General features: G+C 41.8%; 1 protein-coding gene across 3 annotated transcripts in view; it reads right to left on the bottom strand.

The window, feature by feature from the left end:
- Positions 1-618: 618 nt before the first annotated feature.
- sobpa (sine oculis binding protein homolog (Drosophila) a) overlaps positions 619-21936 on the bottom strand; it is a 60385-nt gene continuing 39067 nt past the window's right edge. Inside the window, exons 5-8 of one of the 3 annotated variants that reach the window (XM_060925178.1) lie at positions 12514-12591; positions 10472-10540; positions 3115-5164; positions 619-2772 (exon numbers count right to left, since the gene is read on the bottom strand). In XM_060925178.1, coding sequence (XP_060781161.1) covers positions 3134-5164; positions 10472-10540; positions 12514-12591 — 2178 coding nt within the window. In that variant the 3' untranslated portion in view covers positions 619-2772; positions 3115-3133. The remainder of the gene's footprint in view (positions 2773-3114; positions 5165-10471; positions 10541-12513; positions 12592-21936) is intronic. The other 2 variants (XM_060925179.1, XM_060925180.1) reach the window with 2 other exon arrangements.

Genomic DNA, 21936 nt, shown 5'->3' with positions numbered 1-21936 from the left:
ACTGAAAATGATCCTGTGTGACAAAGTCAAGGTGTTTGGACGTGTGTTTGTGTTTCTGTGAACAGGATCCTGTTCACACACTAAACTCATGAGGACCGGAGACTTTATGGAAAAAAAAAAAAAACCCGTCTTGTGTTCCATAAGGGGAAATGTACTGAGACTCTAAAAATCTGGGTTTGGAAATTACTCTGTGTGTGTGTGTGTGTGTGTGTGTGTGTGTGTGTGTGTGTTGTGAGATTTGTACGTCTGTTTTCTCTCAACGCGAACCCTCACATTATTGTCCTTATGAGTCCCCACAAGTTCAGTTCTCCCAGAAATTGTGTGTAGAGATGAATGACAGCCGTGTGCCTCATTAAAAAAAAAAAGCCCAGCCAATGCAATTCCACATTCATCTTCGAAGTAAGGACAGAGGGACAGAAAGAAGGATGAAGAAAAAAAAGAGCTAAAAAAACATTTGGGGGACATTTTGGCTGACGTCAGTGCGACGGATGAAACCAAACATAGAAATTAGACACGAGAATAAGACACTGCGCTGCTGAGAGAGAGAGAGAGAGAGAGAGAGAGAGAGAAAATCTGAAACGAAAACACCAAACCAATTGAAGAACTCGAGCTCTTGGGTAAATGGGAGATGATATTTTAGTGTGATGTTACAACACAGATCCTCTCAGAACGACCTTGACTTTTTCTGACACCCAAAAACGATATACGATTTCCTCAGCAAGTTCTCACATCGTTTCATGCCCCCTTTGTGACAGCCAAGTTTTTCTTTCATAATGATTTAGGAAAACAAAACAGACTGAAATGCCTCAGGTTCTTGGCAAGACCTGAACCTCTCTCTCTCACACACACACACACACACACACACACTCTACAGGCTTTGAATTAAACTCTTACGGAACAAGAGATCACCACATTGTAAGTTAGAATTTTAACTTTGCTGGTTTGTTTCTTCAGGTCTTTCCTCGAGGATTTAGTCTGTGTTAATTTGGTGTTTTAGCTTTCTTCAGTTTTTGGCATGGAGCCTTTTGATGGTTGCCTCAAACTCCCTTTAAACAAATCTGATGGATGTGTTTTTTTGTTTTGTTTTTTGCTTAAAGTTTAACACCAGTTATATTTAACCTCATCTTTTCTCTTCTTATCGGAACCATGCCTGTGTGCATTTCCGCCTACCATAGCATAGATTGTGTCATTTCTGCCTACCATAGCATAGATTGTGTCATTTCTGCCTACCATAGCATGTCTATTCCACAAATTTGGTAAACCTGATAAACCAGAAACCAAAAACATTTCTGCTTGGGATGGCAAAATAATGGCCACTCAACAAAATCAGCAAGTTGGCAAAACATTATAACTTAACCGTGACACCAAAAAAGACAGACCTCAGTAAACCCGGACCTCGTGCTTCATGGTTTAACCAATGACTGATTGATTGAGGTTGATTAGTGTGACTGAACTGACAGCAGGCCTATGGATTCCTATGGACTCATTTGGCTAACGTAATAATGAGATGATTTATTGAGCTATTCCACTAGAGTCGTAGAAGGGTGAGGAACTGGAGTCCAGCACAGCTTGTAGATTCCCTGACACGAAGACACCGATTTAACCCAGTTACCCAGTTTAATAGTTGTGTTAGAGCAGGAAAATCACCACTATGCTGGACTTCAGGACCCTCAAGCACCACTATGCATGTCTCATTTCATGCCCATATTATAAAATAGTGATTGACATGTCCCTCGATCTGCTGATCTCCAGGTTTCGGTTGGAGGCTGGATGTTGAGACTCCTGGTTTAACTTAAGCCATGTCGTTTCTACCCTGTCGTCCATGCCTCAATGACAGTTTACATTGCACATCCTTCCCTTTTAAACACCACCACAACTGGCAACCTGCAAACTGTCTATAAATACTAGTCTTCATCGGCACTGCAATCCTCTTTTTTTCATTTTCTGTCGATGTCTGTTCTGTTCCAGCAGGGGGAGTATTGTTTGACATTTTCAGACCATTCTGGAGACCAGAAAGGACATAGAGAAACATTTCAGTGTCTTGCTGGTGGTGCCAAAGAAAGAAGTAGAAGTATAAAAAAAAAATGTCACCAAAGGATATGACCACAGTGACCTTTTCTCATTACTTTCTTGGCACTCTGTCTATCTAAAGTGTGACACTACCGGCATCCCAGAGCTCCAGCTCTTTCGCTTTCACCTCATATCGACAAACGCAGACTTGTCTGAACACTGAAACTTAACAAAAAATACTTGTCTGTCATCTGTGGGCACATTTGAGCGGCAAGCCTCATGTTTAAGGCCATGTTTAAAGCCCGCTTCGGGGACTGTTCAGGATCTGGTCCTGTCCATCTTTGCATGTTTCATTGGCAGTCCACTGGACCTTTCAGAATTGCTGTTTTGGCTTAATCACCCATGTTTTGGCCCTGTCACGATTCTTTATGTACATTACGATCCTTAGCACTGCATCGCCGCGCCAGTCCTGTAGAGGGAGACACGTCTGTGTAGATAGAATATGACCAAACAGTGATGAGAAATGAAGGACCATGATAAACCGGAAATTGAAAGGACAATTGAAAATTTGTCCTTCAAAGGAATCCTTGGGATCAGTCTGTTATGAGATCATATAGGTGGGAAGTGCAGTTATTTATTTAACTAAGACATGATCGAGCCTGTAGAAAAGGTTCTGGCGGAGCAGAGGCAGGTGTTGACATGTTGATTGGTGGACTGGTGGGATCTGCTGCAGTGCTGCGCTCTTGTCACTTTGGTGAGTGTCTATAAGAGAGAGAGAGAGAGAGAGAGAGAAAGAAAGCAGAAAAAAGAAAAAAATTATACCATATTCTGGAAATCACACAATGCATTTTACAGTTCTACATTCGGCAGTCCCTTCCATACCAAATCTATGGCCAAATTCAAAGGTAAATATGAAACTACAATTCTATTTTTGCACAGAACTGAAAATTCTGACCAACCACACTGGCACAATTAGAAATTTGACACTTCCTTCCCAATTGACCCCTGGTAGCCATTTTTGTCTTCCTACCATTCTATTTTTCTGCCATACGAGTTAAAAGTTAGCCTGAAATCAAATCGACCAAAAACTCATAAATGATTGACCTGCAAGCTTTTTCTCTCTTCACTTGTTCTGGTTGCGGATGCGCAAGCACCTCCTTTTCAATGGCGGCTCCATGTCTGCAGCCCCAGCCACCGATAATGGAGCTTCCAAGCCGCACGGCAATATGGCTGCCGTCTTATCTGCTGGTTTTGGCACAGGCTGAATGACGCAGCCCGGTTTAGGCATGAGGGGCAAGGCGTATGCATGATCTGCTCCAGATGCAGCATCCTCTGCCTCTTGGGACTTCTCCTCTCCAGCACGCCCAGGTGCGACAGCCTGCTCGGATAAGGTTCTCTCAATGGCTGAGCAGCTGTTTTCCTTCAGGTCCTCTCCCTCAACTGGCTCATCACAGATTGTGGCTGTCCTTCGGTTCATTTCCACAGCAAGGCGCTGTTCTGGAGGGGGCGTCCGGACTGCGGGTTCTAGGAGCTGCATATTGCAACTGCCATTGACAATCACATTACAAGGTGTACCAGTACCTGGCTCTGTTTTTGTCACGGCGATGCTGACCAGGGGGGTTGAAAGGCTGCATGTGATTGGTTGAGATAGCAGAGGCGTAGCACTGCAGAATGAAGGGTCAGCACAAGGCAGAGTGATGTTGCTCAGTGGGCTTTTAGCTTCTGTGTCTCTGTCTTTTTGTGTGTCCTCTAATGGTCTTGTGCTGCAAGAATCTCTCTCATTTGTTTCACATTCACCCACTCTTGACATGCTATGTGCAGTGGGTGTGGTTGATTCAGGCTCGGGCTTTACCTGCACGCATGGTGCGGCTCTCTGGATCACTAGCTGCTGCCGCGAGCGCCGGCTTGTCGTCAAGTCAATTATTCCATTTGCTGTTGCTTCTGTAGGAGATCCTGGATGTGACAAACTGGAACTTCCAGTGCTTTCTGTTTTAATCAAGCTCATACTGTGCTGTTCCACCTGGCTGGAAATGCCTGGAGAAAGCACATCCGAGCTGGAGGAATTTTGCTTATGAGCTCCACTTTCTCCTCTGGATGAGAAGGATGAGTCCTGTGAGTCACTGTGCTCACCAGAAACTTCTGGAAGTGTCCCATCGTTCCCGGGGCGATTGCCTGATGCCTTTGGACCGATCGGGATAGGAACAGGGATGGGAATGGGGACTGGTAATGGCACAATTACGGGATACGGCACTAAGAGCATCGGAGGGGGTACTAACGGCGCCAGTGATGGCATGCCAAAGTTCATCATAGGTGGTATTGGTATGTGCCCAGGTGGCATGATGTTAACTGGAGGGAAGGGAAGTCCAGGAATGTGGGTACCTGGATGAGGGGGCATTATTCCGGGAGGGTTACCAGGCAAGGTTGGCGTGGAAGAGGGGTGGACATGGGGTGAAAGTAGGGGTCGGTGCATGGGACTAGATGGAGGACCCAAGGTCCGAGGTGGAGGAGGTGGCCCGATTCCGGGAATCATGGGATTTGGAAGGGGGCTGTTGGGGCCAGGAGGGCGTAGGAAGGGAGGGCGTATTTGCTGCATCATCTGGTGCTCCATAAACAGGGGTAGAGGCATTGGGCCACGTGGTGTCATCACCATTGGAGGAGTTCCATTAGGCACCACACCCATTGGAGGGTGAATTCCAGGAGCAGAGGGTGGTGGCAAGTGTGGTGGTGGTGGGGGTAATGTTGGACTCTCATGTGGCCTTGGCGTGGGGATTTTCACCGAAGATGAGGATGATGAAGACGCTGAACCTGCGGCGCTGTTATCAGAGGGTGATGCAGACGCTGATCCAGAGTGTCCAGCCCCGGATATTGTTGCCCCTGGTGATGGTGCCTTGCGGGGCCTTAGTTCAGCCAAAGGTGCATTCCAAGATTCAGGAGTCAGAAGCTGGACCCCGGCATTTGCTTCCGTTTTTCCGTCTCCGGCCGGATAAACAGGGTTACACAGTCCACCAGGCAGAGCCGCCTGGGTTTCTTTATAAAAGATGTCCATCTTGTACTGGTTGAGACACTTAGCGCTGCAGAACTGGAGTCGCCTCTCACCCGAGCCAAAATCCAGATACTCTTTAGTGTGGCGGATGTGCTTGCACCAGTCACACACCTGGTAAACACAAAACACACACAACATACAACATGTAAATATTTTAGGTCAGCGAAATTAGCAGAGCATCAGAAAGTGCTACAAAGTCACTGAATAAATAATTCAAGAGGTGTTCTCAGTACTTAGACTTATATGTATGCATGTGTGTTTAAAAATAACCACTCTAGGTTGAGAAACATGACACTTATGCCGTAACATTTTAACATCAGCTTAAGTTTGTGCTCATCTGTTTCTTTCAAACACCAAATGTCCATTTTCCTGTTGTGGGGTAACAATTTTGAGAGAAAACATTCCATCCCCCCTCTCTCACACACACACACACACACACACACACACACACACACACACACACACACACACACACACACAGAGTCAGTCGCCTCTGGCAGAGCTGCAGGGTCAAACACAGACAGTCTGACAAAAGGTTTTCCCTTCAAGTGTGTGTGTGTGTGTGTGTGTGTGTGTGTGTGTGTGCGCGCGTAAATACACACAACACAAGTAGATGTGTATTCAAGGTGACACTAACACAACATGACAAGGACACGTCTGAAAAGAAGACCTCTGTGTGTGTGTGTGTGTCTGCTGTCTGTCTCTCCTCATGAGAACTGCTCAGGTTGACAGGTGCAATGCAGACTCACGGATTTGCCCCAGGCCTAGCGAGATGATTACCGAACAAGCCAAGTCTCACAGGAAGTAATAAGCGGATTAATCAGCTGTCGGTTCAGTCAATGACAATGACATATACACTGTCTTTCCCTCTCCTAGTCTCTCTCAAACACACATACACACACACAAAAGTGTACTTCTATCTTTGTGGGGACTCACTGACAATGCAACGTATTCCCTTGCCCCTTACCCTAACCTTTACCAACACAACTAAATGCCTAACCCCACCCCTTACCTTAACCCTGCCCCTTACCCTAACCCGAACCTCAACCTAATTCTAACTTGACCTCTAAAACTAATGCTGTGTTCACACTTATACCGGTACGATAGTGGTATAACTGTATCGATACAAAGTATACCGGTACAGTTTAGTGCATCTGTCCACACTAGCGAGAAATGTTTGCGGTTTTCTTTCATGGTAGTTGAAATGCGCGTGCGCGAAATGTTTCCGTGGTTACCGAGTAACTTCCTTCCGAGAATATATGGCATCCGTTATTTCGAGATCTTGAGAAAACAAAACAATTATTTAATGATCTCAGCTGGATCACTGTATCTCCGTCGGTAGAGACGAAGCCGGGCCAGTCTTCTGCGGAGGTGCCGCGGACTAATTTTGAAATTATCCCTTATTAAAAGACTTAATGCAATCTCTCCCTGTGTCAACCCCTGATCAAAATATTGCCTTATTAGGTGATCGATTATTCCAGACATTCTAATGACCAAAGTTGCGTCTATACAGAATGAGAAATAGCCCCAAAGTCAGCATATCACAAGTCTCTTGGCGCACCTGAATGAACCATTTCTCAGCTGTTTACTCGAGATCATGAAATAACGGTTTTGTTTTCTCGAGATCTCAAATTAGTTGTGTTGTTTTCTCGAGATCCTGAATTAATTATGTCGTTATCTCGGGATAACAAGGTGAATTAAAAAAAAGGACTATATGAAGGGCCTCTCTCGGCTTCCGTACGGATGAAACGACGTGTGTGTGCTTTTTGTTGTCAATGTACAGTCTGTATTTCTGGTGGTCATTTATTCAGTCGAATCGTATAAAACGCGCGAGGCAGTTGAGAAAGAAAGAAACGAATCTCCGTTCTTCACTATTTTATTCAGCGAAGACATCGATTGAGGTGTGTGACTTTGCGCATGCGCATTATATTTGTATCGATACAGAACCGCTTCATCTGTCCACACTACGCGAAGCGCTACGGTACCGATACTGTACCAGTACGAAACCCATACATTTGTGGGTTTCGTACCGATAGTTATACCGCTACAGTACCGGTATAGTTGCTAGTGTGGACAGGTGTTGCGGTACGAAAGTAGTTTCGTATCGGTACAAAATCCCTAGTGTGGACAGGGAATAAGTCTTAACCCTCAAACAGCCCTTTGAAGGAGTGAGCACCAGCCAAAAGGTCCTCATTTCCCAAAAAGGTTCGAACTCTGTTGGTTAAAAGCATGTTCCGGTCCTCAATATGTAGCAAGTACAAGCATGCACACACACACACACACACACACACACACACACACACACACACACACACACAATAGAGACAGCCCTGGCCTACGTTAAAATAACACAAGTCCTTCACACACACTCCTAACACTCTCCACACAGCACAAAACACACAGCCAGGGTGCCACGTTGAGTTTCTCGTCGTTTGTCTGACACAAAAAGTAAGATGTAGAAAATGTTGATGTGTCTTTTTACCCATAGCTCAAAAACACGGCCTTCCAATATAAAACTACTTTTACAATTGTATTTAAATATGTTCCGCTTCATTATATACCCTATTTAGCTATCTCATACTACAAACATAAATCTATCATTTAAAATCCTGACAGAAAGTCAGCTGGCTAGCTAGCGTTAGCAGTGAACAGTATGAACACTGATTAAAATTGTTTTAAAAGCTTCTTTAAAATCTTGTCAGATTATCTCATGTTCGCTATCTAGCTAAATTCTGTCAGAAATCCTGTCAGATTAGCTTATGTTAGCTAGGATTAGCAGGAAAGATTTTGAACCTTTATACAACCAGTCAAGGTAGCACATGCTAGCTTGCTGGCTAAGTCTAACAATGATGTCAAAATGATAATTCTGATTTAAAATTCTATCAGGAATCCAGTGAGGTTAGCTCATGTTAGCTAGTGTAACCTATAAAGATAATTCACAAGGAAAAATTCCTGTCAGAAATCCTGTTAGTTTAGCTCATGTTAGCTCTGAACATTTATCAATAACCCCAGTCATGTTAGCACATGCTAGCTTGCTGGCTTACCTCAGAAATGTAGACTATAAATAAGAACGCATTTTAATGTAAATGTCCTTTCACCAATCATAGCTAGTTAGCTAACAGTCCATGTTAACGCATGTTCACTTTCAAGCTAAACTCAGCTAGTGAGGAACAATGATGAATGTGACTCACATTTTCCTCAGAAATCCTGTTCGATTCATCCATATTAGCCAGCTGGAGAGTTTTATCAGTGAGGATTATGAGCATTTATGAAAGGCAAAAATAACATCAGAGATCCTGTTAAGTTAGCGCATGTTAGCTTACTAGTTTAGCCTCACCAAAGAAGAATGATGATTAATATGGTTTAAAATTCCATTAGAAATCCTGTCAGGTTCGTGTTAGCCAGCTTACGAGATCTTTATCTCATGAAGTTTATAATCCTAGCTTTAGCAGTAAACAATATGAATATTTATGTATATGACTTTGACAGTCCTGTCAGATTATCCTGTGTTTGCTAGCTAATAGTACAAGTGAAGCTTAGGGTGCATCAGTTGCCCCCTAAAAATGAAAAGTTCCTCCGATCATGATGCATTTTTGTTTTTATGTTCCTTTTGGTAAGAAAACACACTGGGTGAAATATTTTGACAAAATTCAAAAGTTTAATGGTGGCACCAGGAGCTCAAAGTTATGGAAAAAGCTGCTATTTTATGACTTTTATGACAAAATTTCAATCACTTTTCATGAAACATTATGGCACCTTATAGAGTATACCAAATATCTTCGATACACATTTTTAGTACATATTCTAAATATATTATCAAGCACAGTTTGAGTTTTAGCTGCTCATTGAATCATTGTTCAATTACTTTTAAACAATACAAATGTATTATGAATCACATTAATGCTTCTCAATCCCTTGCAAAGGTTCTTAACATGATCTCTGGCTCACAAGGAATCAATAAATGGAGTCCAACATTGTGATTCAAACCTTGCGCGAAAACATAAAATAAGCGTTTTTTGGCAAAAAAATGAACCTCATGGTGCCACCATTAGACTTTTGAATATGGTCAAAAAATTTTACAGGATGTCTTTATTGGTGAAAAGGAACACCTGAACAAAAACGCATCAGATTTTATGAAAGTGAGGGCAACTGATGCACCCTAGTGAAGCTCACGGACACTTGCGAACATGACTTTAAAATCCTGTCGGTGAAGATCATATTCAGCACACATCATATTATCTAAACGATTAAGAGTGAAGATGATGAACATTTATAACAAATCCTGTCAGAACTCGTGTCAGATTAGCATGTTAGCTAGCCATTAGAGCATGACTAAAATCTTGTGAAGTATGGCCGTGACTGTCTGTGTTTGATGACATCATCTTGTCACTTCTGTTCACAACTTGGCTAACATTTGTGAAACGTCTTGATGCAGTGAAGTGTGTGTGTGTGTGTGTGTGTGTGTGTGTGTGTGTGTGTGTGTGTGTGTGTTGAATTATAGACAAGCGTTAATTTCCCCTCATTTATACAGCAGCACAGATGGAGAGCACTTAACGAGTCACTGCTCTGAGCAGGACATTTCACTGCACATTACGCTAATGGAGTCCCTGACTCCGCCTTCTCTCTCTCTCTCTCTCTCTCCCACATCTTTTCCTTATTTTACTTGACACATTGCCTTCATTCACACATTATTCCACCCTTTCGTCTTTCCTTCTCTCTTCTATGTTTTGTCTCACACTCTTCCTTCTCTCCCTAATGCGTCTCTTCTTTTTCCTTTCTATTCCCCTTTTCTCACTCCCTTCCTTTTCTCCATTTATTTTTTATTCCCATCTCTCTCTCTTTTCTGTTTTATCCTTTTTCTCTTCTCTCAGTCCTCCTCCTTTTCTCTATCATTATGTCTGTTTTTCCTTTTCCCTCTCCCCTCTTTCTATTTTCTCTCTATTTCTTCTGCCTTTCTCCTGCCCATCTCTTTTTCTCCCCCTCCCTCCTTTCTTCCTCTTTCGCGTCACTATTTTATCTCCTTCTCCATCGCTCTGTCCGCTTTATTCTTCTATCTCTCTGGCATTGTCTCCATCGGTCTTTTTGTCTCCACTAACTTTTCTCTGTCCCTCCATCTCCATCTCTCCTTTTCCTTTCTCTCCTCTCTGTCTGTATCTTTATCTTATACCTTTGCATGCTCTCTTTTCTCTTTCTCCTTCTCTCCTTCCTCTTGGTTCTCCATTTTTAAAACTTTTTCTCCTCTTTACTAATTTTTCATCTCTACCTCCCTTTCAGTCTTCCTTTCACCTCCTTATTTTGTCTTTCACTTGCCTTTTCCCCCTCCGTATTCCATGTTTTCTCCATATCCCTGCATCTTTCCCATCTCTCTCTCTCTAATTACAGTCGTTTATTTTGTGCTCTTTTTCTTTCCGTAATTACCTCGGACATTAGCGCCTCTGGTTTACATCTCAACTCGTCTCCCGCGTCTCCTTCACCTCTGACCCCTGACTGAGTCAGCCATTAACACACACACACACGCACACACACACACACACACACACCCAGTCTGATACAATGCAATGCAGAATGACAATGCTAAAATCAAATATGAATAAACGGAGAGATGTTAAAGAAGGTGTGATTCTGCAAGTTTTAAAGGAATACTCTGTTTTTCAACCTGATGTGTGTGTGTGTGTGTGTGTGTGTGTGTGTGTGTGTGTGTGTGTGTGTGTGTGTGTGTGTGTGTGTGTGTTTAAGATTACCATGGACAAAAATTTGGCTTTGTTTCCTTGCATTGAAAAAACCCAGAAAACCTTTTTTTTTCTTTTTTTTTGTGGAACATTTTAATAGATTTTTTTAAAATCAAGGTGTCTGTTGAGGTTGAATTCTAGATTCTGATCGATCAGAAGGTGTCGATTAAAATCTAATTACCTTCTCATAGTTTATTGTTTCTATAGTAACAGCTCACTGACAGCGATGTGTTCCATCGGACGCTCAACACAAACAGGTTAATATGGTTTGTAATCACTGATGTGGTGAAGTTTTTTTATAAGGAGACAATTATTTCACATTTACGGAAGGAGACTCAGTGTTCTGGAACATTCAGGAAGATTAACATCACGGGAGCGTTTACAGGACAGAGGAGTTTACAATTCTCAGATTATTATTTTTTAAAATTAACTTTAATTTAATGAACTGGTGAAGGAACAACTGTCTACAGCTGCTATAACATAAGCGAGATCTTATTTTGTGAACATGAAATGTAACGATAAACAGATAAAATGAATTATCTTTGTCATGTCATTCTTTAAAAAATAAAAAAAATTTAAATGTGCAAAAACTCACATTTTTTGAAAACAAAATATTCCTTAAAAGATAAGAACACATGAACATTTCTTTCTTTCTTTGAAATTTTGTCCTTTTTGACTAATTTTGTCTTTCTTTTGTTCTTTCCTTTTTCCTTCCATATTATTCATTCGTATTCATTTTGTGTTTATTTTTTTCAGTTTTGTTTCTTTTTTTTCTAGTTTTCTGTTTGTTTGATTGATTTCTCCTTCTTCATTCTTTTATTTGTTTCTTTCAGTTTCATTCTATCTCTCCATTTTTTTTGCTTATTTCTTTTTCTTATTTTTCCTCTTTTTAATTTTATCTTTCTTCCTTTTGTTCCTTCTTTGTTTTTTCTTTCATATTTTTCCCTTGTATTCATTTTTTCTTTCCTTTTCTTACCAGTTTTCTCTGTTTCTGTCTTGTTTTTTTTCTGTTTCATTTGTCCTTCTTCATTCTTTTATTCGTTTGTTTCAGTTTCATTCTGTCTCTCCATTCTTTGTTTTTCTTTTCTTTAATTCTTCACCATGAAATGTAATTATTCACAGATAAAAAGTTTGTGTCATTCTTTAATACGTACAGAATGTATTTGTAAAAGTTGGTACTTTCAGGTGGTAACATCATCCTCTTCATCACACCATCCCAGCACTGATTAGTTTCCTAGAACAGCATGCTGTGTGATGTTTTATTCTTTACTTATTGCTCTTTTCAGCACTGACATTTTTGTCCGTGATAATCACACACACTGCAGATTACGCTCAAAAACGCCGGAGTATTCCTTTAAGTGTTTGTGTTGTTGATGTTTCCATCCATAATGAACTTTCTGCAACAGAAGAACTGGTGTGGGGAAAAAAAGAACAGAAATAAACAGCTGAAGTGTGAAAAACAATGTGAGGATAAAATAAATGTGAGAAAGAACCTCATGGAATGTTATTTATAACGGGGTGGAATGCTGTGTGTGTGTGTGTGTGTGTGTGTGTGTGTGTGTGTGTGTGTGTGTGTGGTGTGTGTGTTTTACTGAGGCTCTTTTAATGACGGAAAAACACTCAGGTAAAGTTTTGGATGGAAACACACGTACACACACTTCAGGCAAAATCACATCTCCTGTCCACTTCCTGTCTAACACACTCCACACTGGTGGTGTTTAAATGTCTTACAAGCGCATCGCTGTGTGTCTTGAGGACAAGTCTGGGCGTGTCTTTGCTGTGCTGCGTGGAGGCCTCCTCCTCTCTGGCCTACAGGAGAGACACAACGACCCTTATACGCATGGACACAAAACACACACACACACACACACACACAACAGAGAACGGAAGGAAAAGAAGAGCGAGATGGGATGCATGGATGGAGTGAAAGTTAGAGCAGTGGCATGCACTCACCTGCAGAGAAAAACAGGCTGTGTGTGTGTGTGTGTGTGTGTGTGTGTGTGTGTGTGTGTGTGTGTGTGTGTGTGTGTGAGAGAGAGAGAGAGAGAGAGAAGCAATGTCATAAATAAGTCTAACATTTCATTTTGAGAGTGTGCAACAAATTTTAAGTACTTTATACGAATCAAATATTCTCATAATGAGAAGAACATTTCTTTCTTTCTTTTCCTATTTCCTATATTTTCTACTTTCTTTGTTTCTTTCTTTTAACATTGTGGAAAAGACATTGTGGGACATGTGTGTGTGCGTGCACGCCCGTGTGTGTGTGTATTCCAAGGCCATGTGCCTGTCCTTTGTCCAATTCATGATGCAAATGAAAGCAAGAAATCCAAAAAACAGCAATAAAAAATGAAATGAAATAAACACACCAACCAAAAGCTAATAAACAATAGCAACGTTTTAAATCAGTCAGGAACGTTGAGGCGAAATGGACAGATCGCAGAGCGTCAGGAGCGCGAATGTAGGATCATTAGTGCGAGTTGGTCGGTGACTCCATCAGCTTTCCTGTCTCACACGATAACCAGGCTGACGCGTGCTTCATCCGAGACACGTGCACACAGACGGCATCTTTTTTTGAACTGCTGCATCGCACTCTGAGGAAAGTGCAGTCTGCCCTCTTCCACATGCATGAGCTCATGTTCAACTAGTGGCAGGGGAGACGGAGTATGCCCCTCCCATTTAGAGAGTACGGCCAATTTGGTTCTCAGCCAGATACGGCAGCGCCATCGTCGGGAATCGAACTTGTGATCTTGTGATGATAAGGTGAAGGATTTTTTCACCACCTGGGAGCTCGTCACCATCACTGATAGCCACAACTGCTCGCCAATCCGGACGGCTGAGGGCTAAAACATGTTTCCTCTGATGTGTGAAGCCACCACGTCTTTTCTAATTACTGCTCAGACAACGTTATAGAAGCTAATGGACATCTGGGATTGGCTAACGTCTCCCAGAACAACACGGGAGGGAAGAGAAGCTTTTGGTTCTTTTGGGTTTCGACATAAAAGCTTCATTTTCATTTTTAAAAATGGGGCACCAGCCAAATGTCTCCATTATGTAAAAATTTTCACATCTGCTCCTTATAAAAAGCAGAACAGATTTCGTTCAATAATCCAATGAAGCTTCTTTAATGTAACAGACACAAAAACACACAGATGTTCATCTATATGTACATGCTTTACTCACTCTCTCTTCTTTATTTTGTGCTGCTGCGGCTCTGACCCTCTGGACCTGTGCCAACTCATTTACATATAGTACTAATGAGACTACACACACACACACACACACACACACACACACACACACGGAATTTCTGCAATCCAAATGAGCTACTGGCTTCATAGCATGCGGTTGAATCAAACATGCAGCCAAAACCATCTTTCTCTCTCACACACACACACACACACACACACACACACACACACACAAAGCAAGCTGACCTACTTTACACCACTAACCTGAGTGTGTGTGCCAACACACCGTGCCAGACTGAACAATGAACACCTCTACACCTCTTTAACACTGGCACTGTGCTAATTGAGTGTGTGTGTGTGTGTGTGTGTGTGTGTGTGTGTGTGTGTGTGTGTGTGTGTGTGAGTGCTCGATTATTCATAGCCTCATGCTACTATACTGTACAGCACAATCCATATGGGTGTGTGTGTGTGTGTGTGTGTGTGTGTGTGTGTGTGTGTGTGTGAGAGAGAGAGAGAGAGAGAGAGAGAGAGAGGAGATCTACATCCTCTGGGTATTGCAGATGTATCTGCCAACCTCCATCTGGTTACCAGGGGCAGTACAGGTGTGTGGGTGCGCATGTGTATGCGCATGTGTATGCGCACGTGTGTGTGTGTGTGTGTGTGTGTGTGTGTGTGTGTGTGTCACCCTGTCAGGCAACATGTGCCTTTCCAAGGACATGGATGGGCACACATGCAAACAAACAGAGTGAAATGCGTATACACACACACACACACACACACACACGCTTGACATCTAAAACGCCCCGTCCTTCTGTCAGCTCATTAGTCTCTCTCTTTTCTCTCATTCTGTCCTCATGTCTACTTCCAAAAGCTCACACTACATCTGATTCTTAAAGACTAATAAATATTGAATAATATTGTTTTGCATGCTAACTTTTTAGCGAGCGAACACGATGCATATATTAGCCTACTCAACTTGATGCCTTTGTAAAAACCACCAAAGTCAAATTTGTTGTTTGTTTATCACTGACAAAGTCACATGTTTCACACAGAAATCATCTTTATACTTTCAGTGTTGGGAATTTATTTCACTGACCCGCGCAGGCTGCAAACCCTATTTTACTGGAATTCCATCCACCACAGTTACAGTGATGCTCACATTCCACATGATCGGTGAATTTCGTGGAATTTAAACTTCCACTCATCAATGGTGCTTCCCAGACTGTACCATTCATACAGCTTTTCATACATGCTTAACCCCTACTCATATAATCGTGGTTAATTCCTGTGTAAAAACGTATCTTTAAATGGGACGCTTTTTAAAAGTGGTTCCAGGACGTGGGCCAATCAGTTTCGGCAGGTGTCATGTTCGCCATACAGCACCCCTGATAGGACCGCCCCAGTTTGTATATGTTATATACAGACAAAAATAACATACATATTTAAATAACATACTATCCAGTATGTAATAATGTGGTTTGCAGTATAATACTATGAAGGTAACTAGTTCTGATGAAAACCAGCTAAACTCTTTGTGAACAACATGGATAAATATTAGTATGGACCTTGCTGGGAGTGAAATTGTGGGGTTTCTGCTGCACTGTAATTGATTATATGTGACTACATTCAAGTGTGTGTGTGTGTGTGTGTGTGTGTGTGTGTGTGTGTGTGTGTGTGTGTGTGTATGTGTGTGTGTGTGTGAGTGTGTGCGCGTTCACATGTTTTGGCTGGTAGCTATGAAATAATCACCTTTCACAGTGACTTCCAGTGCCATGGCAACCAGTCCTGTGGGAGCCTGGGCTTAATTGCTAACAGGTAACACAAACACACACACACACACACACACACACACACACACACACACACACACACACACACACACGACATGCATTGTTGTATTACTGTCCTTGTCTGCTATTTATTTTGACTAACCTTTCCCTCTACCTCTGTAACCTTAATCTTCAGCTCAGTTTCTTTTGCTTCCAGAATATAACCGTAACCATAGTAACCTTAACCTTTACCTCAGTAACGTTGACCTCCATGATTTGAAAATGCACCCACTAACCTTATTCTTTACCCATGTAATCCTCACATTTATTTCAGTAACTTTAATAACTTTATCCTTTACTTCAGTAAGCGTCACCTCAGAAACCTTAAATGTTATCCGAGTAACATTAAAATTTTACCTCAGTAAGCTTAATCTTAACCTCAGTATATCTTCACATTTTCCTCAGTAAATTCAATCTTGACTTCAAAATAACCTTAAACTTTTCCATGACACCTAAGTCGCCTTAACCTTTACCCCTTGAAGATTAATGTTTACCTCATTAACCTTAAAGTTTACCCCTGTAACCTTAACCTTTACCTCAGTAACCTTGAATTTTACTCCTGTAACCTTAACCTTTACCTCAGAAACCTTAACTTTTATCCCAGTAGCCTTAACTTCAGAAACCTTAAACCATATACAAAGAGCCATGGCATCACTTTCGTTTATAAATGCCTTGAGACCTCAAGAATGGCACAGGAATAGTTTTAAGCGTTAACAATAAATCTAATATAGTAATTCTTACGATTAAAGTGATTTATATAGGTAGCGGTCTGAGTGAATGACCTTGACGTCCATAACGTCACAGCAGGAAGTCTATCGGTCTCGTCGCCATTTCCGCTATACTAAAACACAGAGCTGACTGCAACTCCGATCCTCCATTTTGAGCTAATTTATCACCATGACACGTAGATGTGTTGGTGCACCTGCCAGCAACACGACAGAAGGTGGATTTACGTTGCATTCATGGCCCAAGAATGTTCAAACTGCAAAGATTTGGATGCGTTTTGCGAGAAGTTCACGGGCATATTGGGCAGCTATGAAGTGGTCTCTCCTCTGCTCTGCACATTTTACTGAAGACTCGTACGAAACCTCTGATCTGTTGAGGAGCGTTGGCTATAAGCCTGTATTGAAAGAGGGTGCAGTGCCAACAATTAAAGGAAAAGAAAACTACAAGAAAAGGAAAGTATTTATTTTATTTATTTATTTTTTTAAAAAGCTAAGTTCAATTGCACCAGTCCTCCCGGAGTGAGCCGAGGGTTGTTGGTAAAACCAGGGACGGAACGGGACGGGACATATCACTCAGGCAGTGACCTCTCTGTGGTTGTTGCTAAAACCGGTGACGTCCCGTTCCGTCCCGGGTTTTAGTAATTGCCTGAGCCAAGCAGTAATGGCGGAGTACTCCATATGGGCAAAATGGAGAAAGAGTGGAGCAGCCGTCTGATTTCTAAACTGAATATTGCTGCCATCTCGCCTTTACGTGGAAGAAGCAAATGAACGGAGAACTGAACAAACAACTGAAAGTCAGATTGTTTCAAAACAATCGGCCATAAGATCGGCCTTCAAGAAGCGAGAACACAGACGGGTAAGCTCCGACTCTCATTTGGATAAATAAACAACAACAAAAACAACACGTTGTTTACCTGCATTTAGATTAATCCATGTAACTTGTATTGTGTGTTTAAGTTACCGGTATAAGATTATTTAATTTGCTTCAGAATGTGATTGTCTCAGTTCATCTGGTTATTTAATGAGCCTTTTATGTTTTATCAGTGAAAATGCATGCATGTACATGTATGTTGCGTAAGTTATAACACCCATCCTGTTTTAATGAGAGTCAACCCACAATCAATGAAGTCAAATCAGTCTTAGATGAGCAAGTCGGTAACGGTATTTCTTACTTTCACCATAAATTTTTTATTTATATGACTTTGGTCTATAGCTGTAAAAGGCCTCGGCCTTAAAACCGGTTCCCGCTGTGACGCCACGCACTCAGGGCTGGCTGGCTCAGCGGGGCAGCTCGAATGTCAACTTTGCGGTCGATTTTAACTCTCAAAAATATATATTTTTAATTCCCATTTATGCAGCATACAAGAGTCAAGGATGGAGATACTATCCACTCAGAAATTTATTTACAAATAAAGGCTCTGCGTATCTCCTTTAAACCTTATCCCATCCATCCATTACCTGTAGCCACTTATCCTGTCCTACAGGGTCACAGGCAAGCTGGAGCCTATCCCAGCTGACTACGGGCGAGAGGCAGGGTACACCCTGGACAAGTCTCCAGATCATTGCAGAGCTAACACATAGACAACCATTCACGCCTACGGTCAATTTAGAGCCACCAATTAGCCTAACCTGCATGCCTTTGGGGGAAACCGGAGCAGCCGGAGGAAACCCACGCAGACAGCATGCAAACTCCACACAGAAAGGCCCTCACCGGCCGCTGGGCTTGAACCCAGGACCTTCTTGCTGTGAGGCGACAGTGCTAACCACTACACCACCGTGCCACCCTTAAACCTTATCCCAATAATCTCAATATTTACCTCAGAAACCTTAAACTTTCCCTCAGTAATCCTAACCTTCACCTCAGTAACTTCGCACTTTACCTCAATGACCTTCAACTTTATCACAATAACTTCAAGCTTTACCTCAGTAAACATACACTTTTCCTCAGTAACTACAAGCTTTACATTAGTAACCATAAACTTTACCTCATTAACCTTAACTTTTGCCTCAGCAACCTTCAATTTTACATCAGTAACTTCACCTTTTACCTCAGTAAACTTACACTTTACCTCAGGAAACTCAAAATTAACCAAAAATGAAGCTTTTATTTGGAAAGCTACAAGTAATTAAATATTTTCCTTTGTGTACTGGGGTTGGTTATCCTTACCTCAGTAACCCTAACTGTGTAAACCTTTATCCAAGTAACACTAAGATGAAATTATCATAACATTTACCTCATTAATGCTAACTATAACATCGCTAAACATAGTTAACCAGAGTCCTAGGTGGAAAACATTTTTATTATAGTTTTTCAAAGACAAACTTTTTTGTTGTTTAAAAAAAAAATCATTAGTACTGAGCAGATGTTCTCAGTCGGCCAAATTTGTCATGTCCATGGCACAAACAAGGTCAGAATGAGTAAATGAGAGCAAAAACGGACAAACGAATGTCCGAGTGTTTCACACTCAACATTTGGCCACGGCGCTCTTTGTCATTTCTGGCAGAGCTACACTTTTTCCTCGTGTTTTATTCTGTTTGTTTGTGTATGTGTGCATGCGTGTTAGGGATGGAACACACTGCCGAACCAAATACCAACATAAATCAAACCAAACCTATCAATACTGATTTGTCTTTAAGTAAGGAAGGTATCTTACTTGTCTTATTTCACAACATTCTGAGAGACAGAGAGGAGTGTGTGCTATGAAGTTGTGTTTCCCTGCAAATGCTTCCTGACAGAGGTTCACCACACATCCTCCAGGGACAGCATTCCAATAAACACACACACACACACACACACACACACACACACACACACACACACAGTCATACAGATCTGCATGATACAAACAAAATCTGGAAAAGTGTGTGCTGCACTTAAATATTTTGGCCTGATAACATGAAACAAGCATGACTGACTCGATGAAAATACAACGAGATGCTCCTGGATATCAGACAGACGCTGGACACACAAGATCTTCAGATATCCATCCTCCAATAGCAGATTAAGTATCGATCCTTCACGTCACATATTTTCCAGTACAAGATCTATTCAGGCATCAACATTCCAACTCCAGATCAGTAAACTTATCAATCCTCTTGCTCCAGATGTGTTCTGGTATCACCATGTCACCTCTATGTCCTCCAGATCTCCACAGTTATCGTCCAGGTCTCCACAGTTATCCATCATCCCATGATAGATATGTTATTTACCTATTCATTGTGCTCGAGATCTTTTCAGATATCCAGCTCTAGATTCCCCCCCCACAATATTCAATATCATCCTGTCCCAGATCATCCTGACCTTTACAGATGTTCAGTCATCGTCTCCAGATCTATTCCGTTTTTCATCTTCGAGCTCCAGATATGTTCATATGTCTAACCATCATCTCCAGTTCTGTTTGATTAAAAAAAACAAACAAACATTCAGCTCTAGATGTTTAGATGTCCAGTCATCACCTCCAGATCTCAATACATTTTGATATTTATTTTATGTGCTCAAGATCTTTTCAGATATTCATCTCGAATTTCATAGTGTTTTTCTTCTAATATTCAACATCATCCTGCCTGAGATCATCCTGAACTTTTCACAAGTCCAATAGTCATCTCCAGAAATCTTCAGTTATTCATCCTCTAGCTCCAATTATGTTCAGATGTCCAAGCACCATCTCTGGATCGACATATGTTTAGATCTTTGAAGATATCCTTGACAACCTACACTTCTAGATTTTTCCAATATCCAACATCCAATATCATCCTGCTCCAGATCATTCTTCTCTTTTCAGATGTCCAACATGTATCACTAGATATGTCTGTTTAACCATTCTCCTCCTGGGTTTGACCTTTATCTTCAGATCTGCCAAGTTAACCACTCTCTAACTCCAGATATGTCCAGATGATCATCTAGATCACTACAGATATCCTGAAATGTCCAACCATCAATTCCTAATCTACTCCAGCTCTCGATTTGCTATCCATCCCCTAATTCTGGACATGTGCTCATCATTCAGCTCGAGATCTTCTCATTTTCCATTATCCAGCTCCAGAGACTGACCTCTTTCTGATGTCCATGCTCCAGCACCAGCAACATACCTCTTCCCCTAAAATCTCAATTTTTTTTTCTTTTGTGTGTGTGTGTGTGTGTGTGTGTGTGTAACTGGATCTGTTTTCTCTCTTGGTCATGGACAAAGTTTTGGGTTTCACACATAGAGCAGCTGCGGGTATTTAACACTGAAACCCACCCCACCCCACCCTATACACACAAAACAACATTTTAGAGTTGTGACGTAAAGGGAAAAATTGGGAGGAAGAGAAAAAGGAGAGAGCTAAAAGTGAGACAGAGGAAGGACAGCGAGTGAGAGAGTAAAGCGGTATTGATTTCCCGAGTGTCTCTCGCATGATTGTGTGTGTGTGTGTATGTGTGTGTGTGTGTGTTCGTCTCGCTGCCCGGAAAACACCAAACAGCAAAACTGTGAGCACACATAGAAGCATTTGGATTACGCATCCCATCGTGTGTGTGTGTGTGTGTGTGTGTGTGGGTGTGTGTGTGTGTAAAAAAACACCAACGTCATGTGATCAGTTTCCCAAGATGGCTCATTAATTGTGATTTCCTTTTCTATTTTTAACTTTTTGCTCATTCATTCTTTCATTGTCAGTTACTGCTTTATCCTGGTTGATCTGAAGGATGTGAGGAAAGACAGGGTTAATGAACAGACGAGTGTAAAGGGAGGGGATGTTTGGTGTGATGAATGGAGGGAGGAGGAAGAGGAAAAGGAGAGAAGGAGGAACAGGTCTCTGAGGGTTACACTGAAGATCAGGAAGAGCATCGACTGTGTACGTTTTAGGGAATTTTACTGAAGACATGATGATTAAAGCTGATTCATTACTTTTCACTGACTGAGAGCAAACGCTTAGATCTCTCTCTCTCTCTCTCTCTCTTTAAACCTAGACAGTCTGTCTTCTGTCCCTCTGTCTTTGTCTGTTTGAAAAAATAAAATATTTATTTTATTTATATCACATCACATTCCTTCCTTCCTTCCTTCCTTCCTTCTTTCTTTCTTTGACATTACTGACACCTCTCTCCTCTCCTTTGTATTTTTCCTCTTCATTTCTTCCTTTCCTTTTTATTCTTTCTAATCCATCACTTTTCTTGTTACACACCTCACCCCTCTCTTCTAATCAGCTCTTTGGGATAAACACCAATGACATCAGCACACATCCCTCATTTTTCTCACTTTATGTATTCAAGCACTGAGATAGACACACAGACAGACCCCCCCCCCCCCCCCCCCCCCCCCCCCCCACAGGCCGGTTCTAGAGTAGTAGGAGGAGGAGGAGAGGCGAGCACCGGGAGGGTATCGGATGTCTGTGAAATGCTCTTGGAGTAACTGATATCACGGCTCTCAGTCGACGTCT

This window comes from Neoarius graeffei, chromosome 7 (assembly GCF_027579695.1).
Source record: "Neoarius graeffei isolate fNeoGra1 chromosome 7, fNeoGra1.pri, whole genome shotgun sequence".
Lineage (NCBI taxonomy): Eukaryota > Metazoa > Chordata > Actinopteri > Siluriformes > Ariidae > Neoarius > Neoarius graeffei.
The sequence above is the reverse complement of the archived record's forward strand: the minus strand, read 5'-3'. Positions and strand labels throughout refer to the sequence as shown.